At 42.6% G+C, this 23416-nt stretch overlaps 1 protein-coding gene across 3 annotated transcripts in view; it reads right to left on the bottom strand.

Annotated features, from left to right (window-relative positions):
• Positions 1 to 23416, bottom strand: part of SETBP1 (SET binding protein 1) — a 269163-nt gene that overhangs the window by 137556 nt on the left and 108191 nt on the right. For 2 of the 3 annotated variants that reach the window (XM_057398577.1, XM_057398580.1), the window contains exon 4: positions 9269 to 9340. The exons of the other annotated variant lie outside the window; for it this stretch is intronic. In XM_057398577.1, the coding sequence (XP_057254560.1) occupies positions 9269 to 9340 (72 nt within the window). The remainder of the gene's footprint in view (positions 1 to 9268; positions 9341 to 23416) is intronic. 3 annotated transcript variants of the gene reach the window in all.

Below are 23416 nucleotides of genomic sequence, written 5' to 3'. Positions count from 1 at the left end.
CCTCTCTTAGTGTGGAGCACCCAGCCCCAGTAACAGATGGACACAGCTGGGTATGTCAACAGGCACAACAAAACCTTTTCCCACTGCTGCTGCCTGCCTCTGCCAGCCCTTCAACTCATGACTTCACCTTTTAATGCAATACAGTCTTTTGGCAAAGAACAATAATATATTCACTTCATGATGCTCCAACCATGACAGGGATTTTTATGGACTACCACAATATCATCTTCACTGTGGACATGCAGTTGATTAAAGGGGTCGCACTGGCAGTGAAGGAATGCGTAATGTCTTTATTTGTCGACAGGAAGGATACAAGAGTTCAAGTTTCTCTCTTCGGGTTCAGCCTCTTGGTGCTTTGATCCTAACCATTTTTGAGAATAAAAGGGAAATTTAGCTCTTAAATGCTATTTGGTTACTGGTGTCTCAGTTAATGCCATCCATAAAAAGATCAGTTTCTTTCTTACTTAGGACAAGACTGAGACAACAGAGTTGCAATAGGAGTAGCACCAAAAAATATGTATCTTTTTAGCTAAAAAAGTCCAACCATTAACCATCTAAACAAATGAAGTGCTGTTGAGTGTTAACAATACTGATGTTAATTTATGAAGAGGGGCTAGGAGAAAGTGTTTTGAGTGTCCAAAAAGATTTTATTAAAATTAGAGAATTACACACTGTGTTACTTCTGCACCACGAACACCTGCTGACAGTATGATTGCAAAACATGACATTATTGAGGCTGTAAGAAAATACACACAAAAAAAGAGAATCCTGTTATCAAACAGAATATCTGAAGACTGTAGTTGAGTGTGTGTTTGTTTTCTTTTCTCTGACTTCTAAAAGCGTCACATCCTCAAATTCAAACAAGCAGATGGCTTCCAGAAGCACTCTGAAACCAGCAAGCTGCTTGCATTGGACACATCGTTTTGGTGTCGTGGCCTCTTGACTCTTATATTGATTTTTATTTCTTTTGGGTTTGATCTAAGGCAATTGGAGGGGATTTTAAAGTCACCAATGACCTCTGAACTTCAATGATGGCATTTTGAGGAATTTTATCTAAAAGAGGAGATAAGGGCAGAAATGGCTATTCACTCACCAGCCAGTGAAAAGAAAATGATGACATCTTCTGTGGTTTCAGTTGAAGCAGCTGAAGTAAGCCACTGAGGCTCTACAGAAAAGAGGTGATAATGCTGAGGGAATAATTGTTTAGAAGAGCATGCAATCATGGCACCACCTCTTTTAGTTGATAGTACGCAGCCATGACTCGTGACAACTTCAGCTCTGACTCTGTGTTTTTGCAAAGTAGCAACCCTGAGCAACCCTAAGTCATACTTGTTTCTAGAGGAGCTTCTGAATTTTTGTTTCTTCACTCTGAAAGAGTGTGGAAATGTAATCTTTGATATGAAGTCGGGTGTTAGGAAACCCCAATAGTTAAAGAGCCTTGCACTGTGTTTCCCCTACAACTTGGACTGTTCTGAGCATGTCAAACCTGACCTTCATTCCTCCCAGTAAGAAATAATATGCATCTCATTCCTCACATAGACTTCCCAAGACATTGTCTTGTGATTCACTTCCCAGTTGCTAAATGGTTTGCCATGCAGAAGGTAAGCTGAAGCTCTCAGAAGGATAAGGCTGATAAATTGGCTCCTTGGGAGAAAGGGGACCTCTGATGATGGGGGTAAAGATCACCTGAAATATATAACTAAGCTTGTAACATCATATACTTAGCTGGCAGACACTTTGTGGCTCTCACAACCTCCTTCCAGCCATCAGACAATCCTGGTTTGACATTTCCATCATTGTCCTGCACCTTTTTCTGGCTATGGCGTCACGGTGGAGCCATTCCCTTCACCCAGATTCCCAGATGTCCTCACTTATTCTCACCTAGGTTATGCTCCGCTAACATCCAGGTTACTCCAGCACTCTTATTGAAGTAAAGCCACTTACTTATTAAAGAAACAGGAGCATCCTGTAGTGTAGCTACTGCTCAAATACAAGAGAAAAGGACTATATGAAGAATACTGTGCCAGCTAATTTTGGTGGCACATAGATAAATAATGATTTAATTTATCCAGATGTAGTAAAATCTGAAAAGAGCTTATAGGAAATCATGCTTGTATTTTAGTTAAAGAAATTCTAGGCTGCTTCTAGGAAGACTGACAATCATAAAATCAATGTGCCAAACTTTCATTCACAGCTTCATTGCAAAGCTGTTACAGAAATGGCAAAGGCCACCAAACTTACAGGGGAGTGTGTGTGAATGCACTTGTCAGAAAGGAGAGCATGAAATTTTCTTCCTCCAAAGGCAACCTGGCAGCATGGAGGGGGCAGGAGAGCAAAGAACACATACTCTTGGAACTGCCAGCATACCTCAATGTTGCGGGACTCTTATTCACAGCTGGTAACTTGATCCTGAAGTCACCTCTGCAAGCAGACCAAACAAGCCTTCACTGATGGTGCTGCCCACTACGCTTGGAGAACACTGATGGAGGTCTCAAGTCATCTATCCATCCACAGCCCAACTCACTCTTCCCATGAAGAAAAGTACACTGGGATGTTGATGAGTTTGGCCAGCCAGGGTGCTGTGCTGCACTGTTAGAGGTGGATACCGGAGCTGATGCAGATAGACTTTACCGGCACTCTTTACAGCTGGTTTGCTGCATTAAGAAACCACAGAAGGCTGAAATGAAACTACATGCACCATATCTGCAGGTCGAATGTGCCTTGATACCCTTGTTTTTATGTTCATGCTCATTATTATACATGGAAGGAGGGTGTGCAGAAACGCTGGTCCCTTGGGCATAGCACTCTGTAGCTATTTTCGAGCTGGTTGCTCTGCAAGCAAAAGCCAGGGTGCTAGCAAGTAATTTCTGCAAAGTTTGCTGCTTTGATTTCTTCTGTGTGGATCAATACTAACAGTAGTATTTTATTGCCAGAGGATACTCAACTGACAGAACTATTGATTATTTGATATGTAACAGTGCATTGATACTTGATAGCAAACCACGGCACTGAAACAATAAATGTGCAGTTGTTAACAAGCAATGCAAGGCATTGAGTTTCAGTGACACCACTGGGATATCTCTTATTTCGTCTAAAATCGAACATCTTTAATGTGTCAAAAATATAATTTACTTATCTGACTTACTGAAATACCTGGGGAAAATACCTTCTTCACTGAAACCTGCACACTCAGGTCATGTTTCAAATATGTGCCAAATTCAATCAATAATTTCAGCCCCACTGTGACTAAACACTTGAGGTATTGTTGAAGGAAAAATGTTTTGTTTGATGTGTTTAAACATATATTATATTACATCGCTTTGTGCATGAACAGATTTCAATGAACGAAAAGAAATGAAATATTACACTTTGGCTGCAGTAGTTGAGCCAAAGTTATTTTTTCCACTTAGGCTTTTGATTCAGTGCAAAAAATAGGTAGATACATGTATTTGGATGGGGTGAACCCAAAATGAAACTTTTTTTATTGAACAAAGGGTTTACTTATACTTGAAAGACATAATGCTATATCCTTCCATGAGACATAAGTCTACAATTTTCTCCTATGGACACATTTAACTATCAACCACCAAACCACAAAAAGGAAATTATATAAAAAAACAATCTTATGGCTGGAAACTATTAAAAAAGGGACCTCCCTATGGTTAGGGAGAAAGAAATACTTTCTGCATAGGAAAATAATGGGTGGCACTTGCTGTTGCAGGAAAGCACACCTCAATGACTTTATTCTCTTATCCAAGCTTGGATAGGCAGGGGAGGTGACTAATAAATATGTAGGAAATCTACCTGTACTATACATAGACTTTTTCTGGGATCATACAGCCTTTTCTCTGCTATCAGCATGTCAAAGCCTGTGGGTTTAGATGCCTTAGCAACCGTCTACTATTTGGAAAGTTAGGACCAAGGGAGGCTGAATTAGTTTCTGATGGTGGCACCCCTTTTCCACTGCTGACACATGTAGTTTAGGATGATGCAGTCTAGCTTCTCAATTGGGCCTGAGCTTCTTCAGCCACTAGCAAATTGAATCAGCCCAGAAATATTCCCAGGCATTGAGGCCAACTGGCACGCATGTTTGCATCTCTGCTTGAAACCATGTCTTAACTTCCCTAAAGCAGCAGCTAAATGCAAACAGCTCATGGGATGAACCCTGATCTTGCTAGTTGTTGTGGACCAAAGTGTGACACGGACACTGGTCTAGTAGTTTGTGTATACCCTGTCACACTCCTGTGAACATTCCCAGACACTGCTTAACTTGCTTAAGACAGATACAGCCTAAGATACTAGTATGACATATGTCCTTCTTCCTCTTTTACTGTCCAAGATCATCTCTTTCCAGCCAGGAGAAGGGAATTTTATAGCTTTAAATTTGGTTGCAACAATAATCTTTTGCTGGTTCATTAAATCATTCTTACTTAGTGAGAAACTGGAGATTATTGCTGTCTGCAATAAAAGAACAATTGCAAGGAACCAGTTGTCATGTGTTTAAAATGACAAAGATGGTATATATGGGCGACTTAACTTCATAAACAAACCAGTGACCTCTCTTTCCCATCCCACATCACTGCCATCAGCTTGGTACTACATATTCAACATATGTGATTTTAAATTTCCTACCCCTCAAAAAGCATCTCACCTCAAGTACTTGCCATATGTTCTAACCATACTACATTGGAGGACCATTATATGTCCTATTGGAACTTTTGTGCTAAACTGCCCAAGGCAAAGAGTCTGTTTTAGGAGTCCTTCCAAGTTATGAGAAAGCACACAAACCCACACCACGAGGGCAGATCTTGGCATGGTGTCACCCAAGTACGGGCAACCCCACAAGGACCCAAGAACTTCAAGGCAGCCAAGGCAGGCAGAGGAAACATTTTGTACCTACACCCTCTCAACCACACACACCACAAAGTGGAAAGGTTTCAAAGCTCCATTCAGAGCTCTTACTCTCAGTTGGCAGCCATTCAGAGGAAGCCATTCCTTTGAACGGCTTCACTTGTGACAATACTCATCCATAAGCATTATCTGTGCAGCAACCAACTTGTGGTTTGCAGATGGAGCTTGAGAGGGAGCACTTTATGTTAGTGAGCCGGCTGTATTTCAGCAATGGCAGTTTCTTGGTGAACAAGCAGCATCAAAGCTGCCATCCACCCTTTGCATTGCCTGTTTTTGCCAGGAGACTTGTGTCAGGCAGCTGATGCCTCCATCCATCTCCTATTTGAACACTTCTGTGTCCCTGGCAGCTAAAACTACCATGTGAGCTCACAACCTCAATCTTCAATGGCCGCTCCCTGTCTTAGTAACCTGTAATGCCAGGAGGATGGTGGATGACTTCATGCCAACAGAATCTAATACCTTATGATCTAGTGCAAAAGGTAAGAGAAGTAGGAAGCCCAGGAGGCACCTGATTGAAGAGGCTGGGGGAGATATGAAGAGACAGTGTTCTGCTGTGAATTTCCTCCACCTCCGTAACCTTCTATTGTTCTCCAGACCTGGTGTATAAGCTTCCCCACTACACTGACAGCACTTTGGGATTCACACACCACCAGCCCTTTTCCTTTTTTCCAATGGGAAAATGAACGGTTTGTCTTCTAGATGAAGCAAAATGTTTACAGCTCAGTTACCCCATGTTAATCATATATAGGGCTATGCTACATACTTCATAATCAGCATGGACTGCGTGGGTATGGCTTTATGCTCAGATAGACCCAAATGCATTTACATCAGACTTCACAAACGCATGTCCATCCTTCCTTCTTTCCAAAAGTGGACACAGCAGACAGACCAAACTTTCACACAACCATTGCCAATGTGCAGTCAGCAATGAATGGATGTTCCTTTATGCCCAGTTATCAAGAAGGCTGAAGATCCAACTGGCCATTAACATAAAAAGGAGGCTAATTTAAACCTACAGCAAAGTTTAAGGAGTAATCCTGCACAGGCACGTAGGTTAAGATCAGTGTAAAAGCTGTCCTTGTTTCTGTTTAGCTCTGTAAAAAGATAAATACTATCAGCGCTCTGCATTTTTTAAAACATGGGGTTTGGTTATCGGGGTTTTTTTTTACTAAAACCAGTTGAAATAGTCTTAAGCATTGCTGTTATTATCTCAAAAATGACAGACACATTTCCATGTGAATGTTCCTCTTAGCAGTCAGATATCCATGTTCACCACATGCATACCTTCAATTTGGGGACTGTAGTCCCAGGACTCAGGGTCCATTTTGTGTAGATCTTTCTGCCAAAATGGAGGTTTTAGTGATATTGCAAGGTCACCCACAACCTTGATAGAAACAGGAAGGTAGGAGAATATTAGGAAGAAACTGTAAACTGTAATATCCAACTGTAGCTGGCAAACCCAAGCATATTTGGATTGCCTGTACCAATATTTCACTCCCTTGTTTTCCTGGCCCTAGTGATTAACCACCAGAATATACCAAAGAAGGATTTTCACAGGAAGGATCTCATGATAAAAAGGCTATTCCTGGCCCTCTTTCCATCACATCATAATCTGTCCACTAATATGGCTTGAGATCTCAGCTGATCAAAAGGTCATAAGATGCTACTGCTAAGTATCATTCTGTCTCTGTTCAGCCGAAGGCCTTTTTTACTCCATGCAGCAGCCAGAGGAATGCAATAGCAAAGCCTTCAGATCTGTTTGTATAATAGATGATGTCTTTGCTATATAGCATTTGTGTTCCTTCAGGGAGTGACAACTGATAAATAAATTTCTAGTTCCCAGCGAATTTAAATAAAAAAAAAAGCAGATCATATCCCTGCACACTGTAAATATGTAAGTGCAGAGGACATGAGTTCTCACTCTTCCACCATTTCCTTTGCTAAAAAAGTGGTGGGCACCCTCAAATTCTGCCAAAATCAAGGCAGGGCAAATCTTTGAGGACATTACAAAGAGGATGGTGATAATGTAGGAGGGACTTAAAGATGTGTCACTCATTTAGACTAATGAAATGGTGAAAATTACTTCGGGGTTTTTTTTTGTTTACAAGTTATCAAAAAACAAACCCCAAAGAAAGTGGCATTACCATCATATTAATAGGAATAATGGAGTGAAAATGTGGGGAGATCTAGTAAATGGGGGGATGTGTTTCCCAGTGAATAACACTAGAGGGGACAATTTTCAAACATCCTGGAATGGACAAAAATGTACCCAACACCATCGCACTGTCCGGTTAGTCACTCCTTTACTGCAGTGTGCAGGTACTAGTGGGTCAGTGAATGCCATACATCTCCCCTAGCAATGACTACAGCCTCTTCTCTGCCCATCTTGCATCTGTGAGGTTCAGCGTGGGCAAAAACACAGATTGCTGCCCAAAACAGTAGGAAAAGAGGATACCACTGCAAACAGCTACCTGCCACCTGAAGCCCTTGTCTAGCAGGTCTGCAGAGATAGTTTCTGTGAGCATTATAATTGGAAAAAACATCAGTTTGCATTTCCTGCAGACCTAAACAGTTGTCACAACCAAATTAAACCCCTCAGCACTTCCCAGACTATTCACCCACTCCCCGCCTCTCCAGATGCAGAGCCCTACACTGGGGGCAACAGACAGTCCCTTTAACAGCAACTGGCAGTCATTTTGCTCTTCTCTGGGCTTTCAAAGCTGAGAGCCGTCAAAGATTAGCAGAAAAAAAATGTGACTATTTTTCCCTAAGAAGCAGCACTGGTAATAGGCTTCAGGAAAAATCCTCCTAAATGCAAGTGATAAGCACAGACTGTGTGAAGGCTGACAGGTCTGATTATAATTATCATTGCAAGGGGACCAGCACTAACCTCCCTTCTGGAAGTCAGTGACAACTCCTAGAAGGGAATACGCATGTGAATTATCATAAACAAAATCATTGCAAGTGGAATCGTCTTTCACTGAGAAACTAAATAAGGCCTGATTTGGGAAAAAAAAAAAGAAAACCAACAATCAAACAAACAAAACCCTGAGCACTTATTAAAGATCATCCATGTAGAAACTGGCACTTGTTTGTACACTTAAGTTTCACTGACTTCAGGACTTCAAGAAGATAGGAATAAAGGAATGAAGCAGAACACATGAAGCATGGGGTGGAGCCATACATGTAAAAAAGTGTTTGAAAATAAAGGATACCTGCTGAAACCACTCTGAAAGATCATTTCTTGCAACATAACACGAATAGAGAATACCAGAGATCATGTTAGCCCAGGCTGAGCTAAATATTCAAAACTAAGACAAAACTCAGTCAGCCTTTTACCAACCTTTCTCCCTTCCTCACATTTTAGCACAAAGAAAGTGAAAAAGAACCAACATAGAGCACTTCAAACTGCATGTATACATTGACTGAAATATCACAATATTAGCTTTCAGCAGGGTTTTGAGGTAGATATTGTAGGTACTAGTCCTTTAAGATCATCTTGCACTAACATTTTTTGTGCTTTCTCTGACAGCATTATATTTTCTTAGCCCGTTTTGACATTTCACATTCTATTTCCATCAGAAACTCAGAAACAGAGAAACATGGGCAGTGTGGTGTAAGAATAGCAGTACAGTAGCTTTTTCTTTTAGAACACAGGAAAATAGGTATTATCTGCTTAATAGTGGGCTATTAATAGCCCAGTTAATAGTGGGCTATAACTGCAGAGGAGATGAGGAGAAGAGCTTCAGAGTCAAAGGCAGTTCTAGGAGTTTCATTCTCATCATATCTCAATAGAGTGAAGCAAATAAATTGTACGAGGAGACATATGGAAGCTCACTACATAAATGTCCTATTTAAGGCTCTTTCATACATCCTAATTAGGTCCTGGTGTCCGGAGGTTGGTAACAATTATTCATACGCAGCTCATTTGGATACAATGCAAACTGTTCTGAAACCCAAACCATCATAATGGCATGAATTAAAAAGAAGCCTGATTTAGAATCACAGAATCACAGAATAGTTAGGGTTGGAAAGGACCTTAAGATAATCTAGTTCCAACCCCCCTGCCATGGGCAGGGACATCTCACATTAAACCATCTCACCCAAGGCTCTGTCCAACCTGGCCTTGAACACTGCCAGGGATGGAGCATTCACAACCTCCCTGGGCAACCCATTCCAGTGCCTCACCACCCTTACAGAATTAGCTTGTTCTTTTTAGACTCTTGCTTAGCACTTGAAATATCAGTTTCCGTGCTACATGCATCTACCTTTTTTTTTTGTCCAAAACTGCAATAATGGTCTGGAAAGGGAAAAGGAAGAAACAAAAACTTTCACAGCCACAAACCCTTTTTCTTACCTTGTTCACGGATTTTGTCACTGCACTCTGCACAGGGAACCCACAGTCTCGTCCCAGATTCTTCATCTGACTCTGTTGAGTTTCCCAGAGCAAAGAGAAAAGAGAAAACCTTTATTGCGGGAATGACTGCACAGAAAACGGTCACAAGCATCCAAAATTTCAGTTTGCCCTTCTCCATTTCCATATATCCTACTCCCTGCCCACCACCACCTGAACACCCAGTGCTGGGGTTCACCTTCAGCACTACTCAGTTTTGGAAGGTCCCCCAAGCTCCATAACCCATACAGGTACATAGGTTTCCCCTCCCAAGTAGCCCTGGTAAGCATATTGGCATTAGAGGGCCATCCCAGCTTTCCCCAGCAGCCCCAGGGCATACAATGAGCTATGATGGCAGGGAATGATGCCATGGATTCCTACGACAGCCCACTTTGGAAAAGCTTGGGAAGAGCAAGAAGGTGTCACAGGATGCCAACCCGCCTGCTTTGTTTAACAGTTAAAAGCAGGGAGCTGAAGCCAAGGATTACGACATTGCAAAACCATTTAAAACAGGGTAAATGCTTGTGATTCAACATCGTGACTGCAGCAAACTCACTCTGCCCTGTGCTCCTACACTTCTGGTATGAAAATTAGAACTTCCTCTCCCCTTCTTCCCTTCTCACCTCCTCTCCCCTTTCTCCACCTCTGCAGCCATTCACACAAAGGTGAAATATTTTACATTTTCACCTGTGGTGACTCAGATCAGAGAGTATCTGCTTTGCTTTGCTTTTCATTGATTTTGTCCAAGGCATCCTTTTAAACAGCAGCCTGTGCAAAGATAATAGGTGGCACTATTTGCTGTAACTGGAATCAGCAACAGATCAACCATCTGCCACTTCAGGGGTCTGAGATTAACCCAGCTACTGGACTGTGACTGCAAAGCATTTGCACATGTAGATTACAGAAATGCGAGGTTACTGATCAAAAAGAAGAAAGACTAGGAGTGGAGAAGGTGTGGTCAGACCGGGTGGAAGACAAGCCTTGGAAGAACCCTCCAGATTAACCCTTTCAGACACAAGTCCTCTCATAACAACTCCAAGCTGACAATGTTTCCCATTATAAAGTGTTAAACAATGAAGGATTTGAAGGAAGCAACTTGAGATTCATGAGACATCATGTTCAAGGGAAATACACCCAGAGACAACGCTTTGACACAAGGAGCAATAAAATCAAAGACATTCAGCTGCCTTGTCAATGCCTTGCTGGGCTCTTTGGAAAGCATGAACAAGCTGCCCAGATGGCTTACTTGGACCACCTAGAAAGTCCAAGAGTAATATTTTTGTCACAAGATGGACAAGATCTGTTCCACATGCTATGTTACTCCAGAGCATTGTCAAGATATTGAGGACACAGAAGAGGTTTGCGTTCTGATATATCAAGGTTTAGGAAGATATCTTCATTTGCTGTCCTCAGTTTACCTTCCTGAGTATCAAACGCCACATTGCTACTTTGTGTAGTTGGATGCTGCCAGTCTACATTCATATTTGTCCGTACCTTTGGTATCCTCTCTATAAATCTGTTGGGAATTGTGATTTGGTAACTGAAGTATCACGAGATCTAAATCAGTAGTAAATACAAGCTGGTTCCACATCTGAAAGCATGAGCTGTGACCTTGGGCAGCTTCATGGTGGGTTAGGGTCTCCTCTGCTTACTTTGATGTGGGCTTTAAACCCCATTCTTGACATTTGCTTTTGTAGGCTGGAATCCATAGTCAAGTATCTCAGGATAAAAAGGAGGAGGTTGAGACTACAGAAAGAGATGCAGCTGCAGGCAAAAGTATCAGCAAGGACTTCTAGGAAATTCAGACAAGTCTAGATGGTATGTGTCCTTGGTGAAGATGGTAGCTTAAATACACAGCTTATCTCATTAAGTCCAAAGAGGCAACTGAAAATCAAAAAACAACCATATGTGTGCATACAAACCCATGTATTTTACGTATGTACTTTATTCATGAAGAACAGGTAGGATTTGGTGGAAGGTATAACATACACTGATTACCCCATGGTGCATACCTAACCCTTTTGATGACTTTTGTCATGGCTTCTTCATGCTCTCTGGGCCAAGCACTACATACCCTTCATTTGCAACAGAATAAAAAGAGCAAGAAGAGACAAAAGTATGTCCTCTGTATAAGCCCAAGTGGAGCTGCGGCAACTACTTGGTACAAGGCACAGCTGAGGGCTGAGGAAGAGCAAAGGGTCAGTCACTGCAGACATCTTACTCCATACAAAACCTGCTGGCATCACTTCAGAAATGAGTGCACCTCCCAACAGTGTTAATTTGGGACTGAGCTTTTGATCCTCTGCAGAAGAAAGACCATCAGTCTGCAAAGAGCTGTGAGAAGAATGTGAGGAGAGCAGGCTGGATAACACCTTTAAGTCCCCTTAAATTACCCACTATCACAGTATTTCCACAAAGCATTGCTTGAACAGAATTAGGTTTTCCAAAACCAGGTCTATGTGTCTGAAACCAAAGGTGAGGTTTGAAGTGGTTTGGATATGTACTAGGGAATGGTCTTCAGGTGAGAGAATGGTCATGGAAATCATCCCATTCCTGGGACTACAAACTGGGCCAAGCTAACAACCCAACAACCCACAAGCTTTTGAGATGCAGCAAGTTAATGAGCCTCAGCCTGTGTTTTAGAAAGGTCTCCTTGAACTTGACCTACTGGCTGTGTGAGTGCTAAAACTGCTGTTAAAACAGGATCTGGACCTGTTTTCAAACCCAAAGGCAGGAGTTTTCTCTTTCTCTAGCCTCTAATTTCTGTAAAGCCTACCTAAAACTTCAGATCTGGAAGGGAACAATCCAGACAGGATCATGCTCATATGGTGGTGGAAAATCTTTGCATTCAGTTTCAACTATTGAACTACTACAAGAAATGCTTATGTTGGTAATAATTTAAAAGGGTTTAAAAAAAATCAAAACCCCATTACAAAAGAAAAAAAAAAAAAAGGGTATGTTTATGTGCCTTTTCCTAGCCTGTGAATAGAAGGAAGAGAGGACAAGTCCAGGGCAAAACCTTTCCTTTTAAACAAATACCACAACAAAACTGCAGCTCATCCCTTACAAATAAATCCACCTTATAAATTGCTGTTGAAGTTTCAGCAGTGTATGACATTTTTGTTTGTTTTATCCAGGCAGGCTTTGCAGGAAGGTGCTTTTGCAACCGAAGCACTGACACTGCATTAGACAAGTGCTCAGCTGAGCCATGGAGCCGCCTGGAAGTTGCCTCGCCCCTCAGCAAATGGAAAGAGGAGGGGAGCACAGATGCAGGTGACGCTGCACCTTGCAGAGATTTGCATGTCCTACAAGTAACCTTGCATCAGGATACAGAACCACGAGAGCAGCCTTATGGGTATGGAGAGAGGAGGAGGACAGTGAGGAGGGGGGAAGGAGTGGCAACAAGAAAACAATCAGGAAACTCCCGGGGAATCAAGTCTTCTCTTCCTCATGAGCTAAAATTAATGAAAAATCTAAATTCCTCCCTGATATGGAGATGGCAGGAGGGGATGAGCACACTCACCCTTTCTCTGCTTATAATCCTTTCCAGTGAGCACTGTAACAAGCACACATGGGCTAGACACTGGCTACAAGCAGAGCTTTTCTGCCACACTGAACCAGACTCAGGGTTCGAGGTGCTGTCCACCTTCTGTCCCCCCTCCACTTTAAGTCCCCAGCAAGGCTCCACTCTCTTTTCAAGAACCCCTAAATATTACAAGCGGTGAATGGAGAAGAAAAGGGTCACATTTACAAGCCAAAGGGGAAGCAGGAAGGAGGGGGAACACCCCTGAGCCTGGCTAGCAGCCCTGTGGATGCAGCCATTCTCATTCCTGGCACGTTCCGTTGCTCTTCAGCGCAGCCCAGCTTCGAAATATTAGTGCGGTGCAGAGTGCCATTTTCGAGTCGCTGCAGCTCCTTCTTGGCACCGGTTCAGCTTTTTGTCTTGCCTTCTCCTCCGAGCACCCAGTGGAGGGAGGAGGAAAAAGACAGGAAGAAAACTAAGCTCCGCCGCTTCACCGATGGGGCCACCAGCCTCACTGCAGCACCCCCAGCCCTGCCTGTGGCACCGCACACCCTCACAGCCTACTCCCAACCAAACCACTCTGAAAACATAAATCTCTTTCCACCTCTACAGCATCCAGTTCACAGCCTCCTTCCCCTCCCCACTACCCCTTTTCATCACTTTCTCCTTTGTATCCTTCTAAATTTTTCCAGCCAAGCGTTACAACCTTCCACACACACCCCTTTCTCCTTCATCCACAGCCCTCCCACTTCCTCCCATCACATTGGCAAAAGAAATCATGCCATGGTTGCCAATGCACTGGCATCTCCTCAGAGTGGAGAACCACTGCACCCACAACACACCTAGCAGCTTCAGCCAACTCACAATTGCTTAAACTGCAGTGCTCAGGGTTGCTCATGCATGTGCACACGCACGTGTCAAGGGGCAGAACACACTCTGTTTGCATCCCTTGTCATTGCTGTACATGCAAACTTCCTGCAAGCTTACATTTGGCAACCCAGTTCCTCCTCCTGCTTGCGGGGCAGGCAGAAAAACAGAGCCAGAGTAACAAGGGAGGGAGGTAGGGTGGGTTTTTTTTAAGCAACCCAAACATGGCACTGAGCACTTCCACTAACAACTTCTCAGCCTGCTGTGCTGGCAACCAGCTGCTGGTTCCAGCTTGGCACCAGCTTTGATTTGTTTTTCGCTCCTCTTAAACGCCCTCCTCCCAAATATTTATTCTCTTATTTTTTCATTTTTGGCTTGTCTTTCTTTTTTTCCCTTTTTCCCTCTTAGCTTGTCCATAGAGGGACTCCTTCCCACTCCCATCCCCCAATCCAAAGCAGCATGTGAAGATGGAGTGCCAAAGGGAGTGAAATGTGAATGGACCAAGAAGAGGGGAAAAATACCCCATACATATGTGCGACATATGTATGCTCTTCTCTGAGGATGAAGGAGAGAGTGAGAGATACCCTAAAAGCACGCAGTACAACTCTTGCACATGCAAGGATATGCAACCCCCGGCCCCTTTCACAAAGGAGGGAGGAGACAGGTTTGGCTGGGAGACAGAAAAAGGTTGAGGCAAAAAATGCATGTTCTGTATGGAAAGCACCCGAGAGAGCCAAGTTGCAGCCAGCGATGTGACTCCAATTAAACCAGAGTTTGAAACGTGGACATGTGCATGATGGAGATAAAGTGGTATAAAATGCACCTTGTCTAGTGCCTGGAGGAAAGAGATCTGAGGAAAAAAAAATCTAATAATGCTGATGATGAGGATAGCTTGGGAGGGAAGAGAGAAGATTTTAGCATGATGGTATGAGTGCATTAAGCTGCAAACCACACTGGAGACATAGAGCAGGCCATGGCCCCATACGCAGCCGCTGGTGTCCTTGGGGCTTTTTATGAGCTTCTTTGGACTGCTTTGTCCACTGAAACACATCAGGACTCCTTGGAAGCCATGGGAGTTAGAAGGCAGTGAAACAGATGGGCATTTGCTGTGTCTTAGGCCCGGTGCCTCTGCCGCTGGGTCCCTCAGGAGGCCCAACAAAACTGCCAGGAAAAGGCTGGTTCTCACCAAATGTGCTCTGACCTCTTTGGGGAATAGCAGCACAGTCATCTCGAAAGTGAGGTCGCAGAGACAGACCAGGAGACAGACAGACACACAGCATGCTTGGGGTGGTACAGACAAAACAACAGTGTCCTCAGCAGCTGCCTAATATGTATCTTGGCAAAATCTCGCCTGGCTGTGGATGAAGCAGAAATCACAGGCTGGAATCATAAACTCATCAGTTGGTCCGACTCTCGCTTCCCTGGGTTGAGTGTATAACACGGGAGGGAAACAGAGGGCTGGATGATACCCTTTAGCTGCCAGAAGCCACATGGAGGAGCTGGTCCTTCAGCCACCACCAGCTGCCGCATGTGGAGCAGCTGATAGGCAGGCACTGAAGTGGACTTAAAATAAGCAGATGCCCTGCTGTGACTGCACTCATTAAGGGACATGTGAATGTGCATTTGTAAACGAAGCCTCGGGCCTGTGCCCTGAAGAGCACTTCTGCCACTGGGATGTGTCCCATGCACAAGGTCCACATTGAAGCTTTCTACAGGCTGGCTGGGGTGAAAAGGGCAATATCCAGGTAGGGCCACTAGATCCCCTCTTCTGAGTAGTGGTTTCACTGTCCCTGGCCTATTGTATAAGGATGTCATCCAGCACTGGCAATGGTTCCTGCCATCATCTGCTTCCAAAGACAGCTGGTGTCCATCTGAATCCTTTCTCCCAGACGGTTTACATGTCTGTTTTCTTTCTCTGCTATTCTTCAGGCTTAGGGTGGGTTTCTGCCTTTCCCTCCAGCCTTTAGTACCAAGTGCTGGCATTTGGCAAGGCAGACTACATCCCTCACATGTGTCCATGGCAAAGCAGACACTGAAACCTCAGCCAGAGACTCCCGCAGAGAAGCACCCCTGCCTGGAGTATCATTGAAGTGACTCCCAGATAGAGGCACTTTCAGATCCTTTGAGTCAAAGGCTCTATAAATAAAAGATATTACAGACTAACAAGTTCTCAGTTGCAAACTGGAGTGGGAAAGAATATTTTAGCATCTTCTTACTAAGCACATTAACTCTTGGCAGACATGATCGTTCGGGTCTTCAGAGCTGAAAACCTCACACATTATGCAGCACATTGAGTCCACACACTCCATCTCCAGTTTCAACAGCTCTAAAACCTACATTGCCCCTGTGCTATATCCCACCAGTGGAGCAAGCACACAAAATATTGTGTCGTTTTGGGGGTTACAACAGTAAATACACACTCCATGTGGATCTTTCCCTGGAAAAACTCAGCTTTCACAGCTGTGAGCTCACAGTAGATAGTACCTACAGATTTTTATCAACTGGCTACTGATGCTTCCCTTCCCAGGGTGAGCAAGCGCTTCATATCAATCTGGCTTGCTTTAGTGCAGTGACCCAGCACAGTGCTTCACTGCTGAAAGTTCAAGTCCCAGCTGTGGGGCTAAACTCTTGCTGACACTGTGCTGATTTCTCCTTTTCTGTCACCCACACTGCCTGGGAAAGGGGGGGGGAAAGATACTGTTTTTTTTCTGGGCTGGAACAGAAAGAAAACAATCGTGCAAAACACAGAGAAGATGTGGCAAAGAAGAAGGGGGACAAAAGCAATCCCAACGTGTGCAGAAAGGCTGGGAGAGGAAATCCTTTGGGCAGCATGGGGCACTGCATAGCTTTCATCACTGCTCAAGAGGCAGTTAAAACTTTATGGGTAAGGAAAAGCTTGTAGAATGGCTCAAAGAACTTGTGTGCGTGTGCAAGTGCATGGGGAGAGATGTGGAAGGGGAGATCACAATGGGTGATGGGTGAGCTACAAAAGAAATGGTGGTTTGTTTTGGATAAAATTCCCTGCATACAGATGCTTATCTAAAGCCCTCGTCTTCAGATCAGGGCTGGAAATGTCTTACGAACAGACCCTTCTTGCATGATTTCCAGTATCTCTCAGAGCAGTTGCCCATGCCAAAAACACCATGAAAACAGCTTAGGTCTTATTCTTTTATGAATTGTTTTGGCTCTTCTGCTTTTAGTTCCAAGGAAAACCTAAACCCACAAAGTCTCTGACTTGAAGTTTAGACTGAGTTTATTTAATTCCAATCTATCCTACTTCTCATGACTGCACACATACAAGGGGAATAAGGAAAAATGATGTTGTGATTCTATGGAAAACTTTAAAACAAAAGAAGGCTACCTGAAAACTGGATGGAAAACAAGCTACTTCCCCTAAGAGAGAACTACAGGCCTTGATTTATCACACTGTAATAGTAGAATCATAGAATAGTTAGGGTTGGAAAGGACCTTAAGACCATCAAGTTTCAATCCTCTTGCCATGGGCAGGGACATCTCACACTAAACCATATCACCCAAGGCTCTGTCCAACCTGGCCTTGAACACTGCCAGGGATGGAGCATTCACAGCTTCCTTGGGCAACCCATTCCAGTGGCCTACCACCCTCATACAAAGGAACTTCTTCCTTATATCCAATCTAAACTTCCCCTGGTTATGTTTGAACCCGTTACCCCTCGTCCTATCACTACATTTCCTAATGAAGAGCCCCTCCGAAGCATCCCTACAGTCCCCCTTCAGATACTGGAAGGCTGCTATGAGGTCTCCACGCAGCCTTCTCTTCTGCAGGCTGAACAGCCCCAACTTTCTCAGCCTATCTTCATACAGGAGGTGCTCCAGCCCCCTGATCATCCTCAGGGCCAGCCTCTGGACTTGTTCCAAGAGTTCCATGTCTTTTTTTATGTTGAGGACACCAGAACTGTACACAATACTCCAAGTGAGGACTCACAAGAGCAAGCACACTAGTTATCTATAAGCTAGCTATTCTTCCTATGGATAGTATGAGAGATTACAGCATTCTCAGTCCAAATGAGCCTGTTAGCCTTGGGTGGTTATTAGTCAGTAAATACTATTGAATTAATAAAAATAATCAAGACTTTTAATAGAGTCTTGTTTCTTGAAACTGATCAGATCTGCAGCAGCCCTGATTTGAAAGAAAAGGAAGAGAGAAAACAGTTTGAACATTATTCAGTGCCCTCCAGTTTTCTTAAATCAGAGTATAATTGAGGTAAAATAGCCAGGGGATGGTGGTTTTGGGATGAAAGAGGTATGTTTTGCTTAAGTCCTCTGGACAAACAGGGCTTTGCAGGGCTGGTTTTGATCTCTGGCTGAATTTACACTGGGAAATTTTAAGTAATGCTGTTCAGTGTGTAATGCATATAGAATCAGGCCAGTGTGCTTTTAAGGATATTGTCAGACATCCTACATCCCTGGACTACTCACCCCGGGAAGGTTAAAAGCACATGCATTCACTCGACATGTAATAAAGAATGAATGTTTTCCTTTAAAGACCAAATGATGTTCTTCCTTAATGATTTCTTGTAGTCTTTTTTCCTGTCTTTCCTATTATTTATTAATTTCTCAAGCAACAATCTGCAGCTTATCCAAGCAGTTTGGAGATCATGACTCAGATCTTTAGCTGGTATAAATCAGGATAACTCTATCCAAGTCAATGGAAAGAGTGGATGAAGTCAGTGGAAAATGTATGACCAAGAGTTTATGCTACAGGGGCTTCCAAAACAAGGGCAAAGCCTGCTGGACCTCACAGTATATATAATCAAAGTATTTTCTCATTGAAGCTGATGGCACTTCTTGTGGGTGGCCAAGACAGGTAGAGGAAGCCCAAGTCCCCATTCATGTCCCCATTTCTGATATTGGGAGCAGCTCCATCACCCATCACATGCTGTGCTCTTTGCAAAATCTGTTCATTGTGTTCTGCTAAAAGCTGCAGGATGCTGATCATTTTTGTTGCAACTTGGCTCTTGTACAGCATCTTAGTTTATTGGGGGGGGGGGGGGGGGAGGATGGATTTAACTTTTGGCTTGAAAGAAAGAAAGTAAAAAATCTTGACCTTTTCAAGAGTGGTTGCTGAACAGTTGAGAAATCTGGCCCTGAGCTTTTTTGGAAAAGTAACCCAATACATCCAGCTGTTACACCACTTTCTTGCCTGTGACTAACATATGGATTGATATTTACTTGCAGGAAATGCTGGTGAGAGATGGGGGTTCCTGTTCACTTGTGCTGTTTACTGCTCCCCTGAGATCACAGGCTTCAGCGACAATGGAGAGGACTACTTCACAGGTGTGAGGTCTATATGCCAAAATGAGTTGTAAATCAGAGCAAAGGAAGAAAGGGTTGGAACAACTTGCTTGTAGGAGAAACCATTGGAAAGGGATGTTGACCATGTTCATTTTACAAGTCTCATCTCCTAAGTCTATGCTGGCTCACATTGCACCAGAGGGATTGGGTCCCAGGTTGGAAATCCAAGGAACACATTGATAATTTGCCAGAGATTACACAGGGAGTGAACTTGTCCCTGATCTCTATTATTGGTTCAAAACCAGGAATTCTCATACCCTTTCGGACAGATGGCTGGTCCTATTACTTCTTATGTTAGATTTCCCATTGAGCCTGAAAGCAAATCCACATTCAAGCTGAAAGTAAACAGCCTGCGAATTCAAAAGCATTAACTTGAACTGCCAAAGCATTTGCTGCCTATGCTGCAGATGTCAAATACACAGGTTCCCACAGCCCTGAACTTAGACACATAACTAAGTTACACAGCAAAACCTTCCACTCAGCCCAAAAATCCATCCTGTGCAAAACTCTCCTCACTGGCTTTTTAAGAGTTGGAGCCTCAGCTGGAGTGAATTAATGTAGTCGCTCTGATTTGAATAGAGCTACGCCAATTTATACCAGATGAGGATTTCACCCTTTGAAGGCCAAGTGGGAAATGGCTATTCAATACCTTTTTAACAGTGTTGTTTGAGGAAAAAAAATAAAATGTGGTGTATTTTAAACAGTGAAAGAGCACTAAGTTTCTTTCCATTTCTATGATTAATTTTAGGAGAAGCCTATTACAGAGCTAGGTTCTTAAAAATCAGGCTTTGCAGAAAAATGCATATAACAGCACAACTTATAAATACAAGCAACACAAGTTACCCAACTTATTCCGATTTCTGATATCTTCCAAAAAGCTAACAAAAACTTAAGTAGGAGACCAAGAACGACATTGCTGTGGAATTGCAGGAAATTCAGAAAGTGGAAAGGACTGAATAAACCAGTCTGTTTTTTTCCTGCCAGGGCTAAATGAAGATGACAAACCTCATGAAACTAAACCATACAAGCAGAAAAACCCACCCATACACTTAGAATTGCTCTGAATATTAACACCATGGCATGTTCCTTGGATGTAAAGATGTAGAAGATTTATTTTTCTAATATATTTTGCTGTAAATCGAACAGCACCGTGGAAGTCATATTCTGTAAATCAGGTTTCATTTCATTTAAAGCAACATAAACTCATGGTATATATTCAGGAATAATTACCCAAATTAAGCCTATGATTTATTCTTTAGGATGGGAAGCCCCATTCACAGACTTTGATGTGCTCTGGTTTTCCCCAAAATAAACTGAAGGTCAAATGGAGATTTTTAAGATTATGGTAATGAGAAATCAAACTTTAAAGGGTTTAACCGAAAGCCACTAGACTGATGTGGCTCATCAGAAAATTCAGCTCCTCTTTCTTCCAGCCATACTTATTTTCACATTACAATTCAGTGTAAGCTGGCAATTAGTAATACTTTGTCTGTTTATAGAGCCGTCCATCTGAGGATCTAGAAACACTTTGTAAACACTAATGAATTAAGCTTCTTAACACCCCCTGTGAGACAGATACTACTATCTTATTTGCACAGCACAGAGAAGAGGTGCGGGTTTGCCGAGGGTCAGAGCCAGCCAGCAGCACAGAATGGAAACCACTCTACACCCTGAGCCTCACCTTCAGCTCAGTAACGCAAGGCTTTCAATGGATGCAGTGATGAACCTGGCAACCTCAGAAGCTGTAATTATCTTTTGGAACTGCCAGTGTGCCCTGATGTCTGGCAGGTTGAAAACACAGAGGGTTGAACTTCAACCCACTGAGAGAACTTCAGTCCCACTTACTGTTGGACATAAACACCATGAATATACCATACACCCTCACCTGAAACTATCATTCACAAATATGATCCTTTGACAGGGCAAACAGAAGAAAAAATTGGGAATTCAGTTGTTCTTACTCAGTACTTAAGAGTAACACCAACCCTGGACAAAAAGGTAAAGGAGGATTTCTTTCTTCTTTTTGCATCTTTAATTGCCCATAAATTTTCTCGTGTAGGGGAAAGGTAAAATATTAAGCCTGTTTGTAAGACATGATGACAACAGGAACTTACAAGATTTTTAAATAAAGCCTACAGGTTGTGCTTCCAACATTATCGGGAATGCTTACATCCTAGCTAAGCCTTAGGACAAAACAGACATTGATGAGACAACTGTTTTGGTTTTTTTTTTTCCAAAGCACAATCTCTTGATTTAAGAGCAGCTAATGTCTAGTACCTGTCTGAAGTGTTTTTCTGTGTAGGCCTATTCCAAGTGCATTGCAATCAGACAATTTCCATGATGATTCTTCTGCCTGAAAATACACACCTATCCCTCTTTTCAATTTATCACTGAGCCAGTCAGCCTGTTTATTGTTGAAGTTTTGCCCATTTAATAGTGCACTTAGGAAAGCTTAGTAAAACCATCAACTTATTCATTGCTGTCACAAAAAGAAAAGCCTTCAGAATCACTCATCTAAGTGTGAGTCAAGAGTAAGAGGCACTTAATTAGAGATTGATCAATAAGAAACATTATGGAAACTATTTTAAACAGATGAGATTAAAAAAAAAAAATAAATTAAACCATATATTTTCTTCCAGATTGAAATTGAGAATAGCATCTCAAATATTTGGGGTTTGCTTTAAAAATTTGTTAGTGACCTTAAATCCCAGAAACAGGGCACTACAGAAGAGACAGACATTTGATGTATTCAGCTTGTTGATTTGTGAACTATTACCAGACTGCTGTTTGCCTAAAAATATGTATTTGAAATTCTCTTCTAAAAACTCTTCTTGATCTCTTCCCAATTCATGGACTGTTAACCATCTGCATGACATGCCGATGTTTGTCTCCTGAATAGTGGGCTATCACAACCCCTGGAAGCAGGTCTCCAGTAGGAATATTAAAGGCACTATTCAGGAATATTCTTCAATATTAACAGCTTTCACAAACACTCCTGCTTGCAAACTTGTTTGCTGGAATATTTGTCAAGAGCAAACATGACAGGATGGTGGGAGAATGTGTACAAAGTTAAGCAAGCTTATAAAACCCCAACAGCTAAGGAATATTTGTAGAAAATGTCTTAAGGTATTTCTCTGGCTATGGATACTAATTAGGAAAGCCTATAAAGCTAAGACTCTTTTGCTGCCCACCTCCCTGTGTACTCCAGAATTCAAAGTCATTTCCATGGATCTCTTAAACATGTTTGTCCCTGTTACATCTACTAGATCCAGGCACAGTTTTTAGTTTTTTGTGTGTATAACAAATAAGTGAGGTTATGAACAACTGGACAGAGGCCCAGAAACTCATTTCACATAAACATCTTGACAGCTAATAGCTTTTTAAATTCTCTGACCAAAAATAGGCTTAAAACTGATATACACGTAGATGGGTCAATATGCCTTATTGCCCAATATTGACTTACCACAGTGTTACACAGTAGTATGGATCCTCCCTTCAGGTCCCTTTCTTCAGTGACAAACAGCTTTTCCATTGGGTCTTCTTCTATAAACAACCCAGTAGGTATCCAAGCAAACACAACAAACTCATGTTTCCTGAGGACATTGGCTCATAAGCCCATGGCCAGGGAAGGTAGGAGAACTGAAAGGAAAGCCAGTGGACATACGCAGGTCTACATGTCTGGGTGCTTAAGGATGGTGAATTTTGGACACTGAGCCAAGGCAATGGTGTGGGGGTAAATAGGTATTCACATCTGAGACATTCACCCCTTACTAAGTGCAAACCCTGCTAAAAAAAGCAAGGCATTGAGATCCAGCATTTTAATTAGTCTAAAAGGGAAACCTTAATTAAGTGTGACTACTGTGAACCTCCTCTGCCATGGTGATGACACAGGAAAGCTTAGTCTGAGTTCAGGACCAGGTTAAATTTGTACCTGGGCTCCTCAAAATTGCTCTTGTAATGTCAAGGCTCATCACAAGCTCTTGTAACTCACCACCATATCTGTTTTCTAATAAAGCATGATGCTTCCTTTTTCACCTGACTAATAATGTATCCCTCAGTATGTTTTCTGAGCAGGAGTTTACTGAAAATGATATTTGCACTGCTGTGCATGCAGCCAGCTCACATAGTAATGAGATAGAGTAGTTCTCCTTTCTTTTAGAAAGAAATGTAAATCCTAGTGCACCGCAAACAGGTTTTTATTTTGCAAATTCTGCCTACTATTTGAATGCATCATTCCTTATGTTTCTCTCTCCTGGAAGGTAAGGGAAAGCAATGTATCATCCGCAATTTTTACAGACTATCCCCTCCGGTCATGCATTGCTAGAGATGGTACTGTATAATGCATGACTTACTTGCAAAGACATTGGAGGAGTAATGAAATAAGCAGA

This window comes from Pezoporus wallicus, unplaced genomic scaffold, assembly GCF_028554395.1.
Source record: "Pezoporus wallicus isolate ANWC-B61680 ecotype Strahan unplaced genomic scaffold, APGP_CSIRO_Pwel_v1 contig_8473, whole genome shotgun sequence".
NCBI classification, from domain to species: domain Eukaryota; kingdom Metazoa; phylum Chordata; class Aves; order Psittaciformes; family Psittacidae; genus Pezoporus; species Pezoporus wallicus.
Note: the sequence above shows the minus strand (reverse complement) of the source record. Positions and strands in the feature narration are given on the sequence as shown.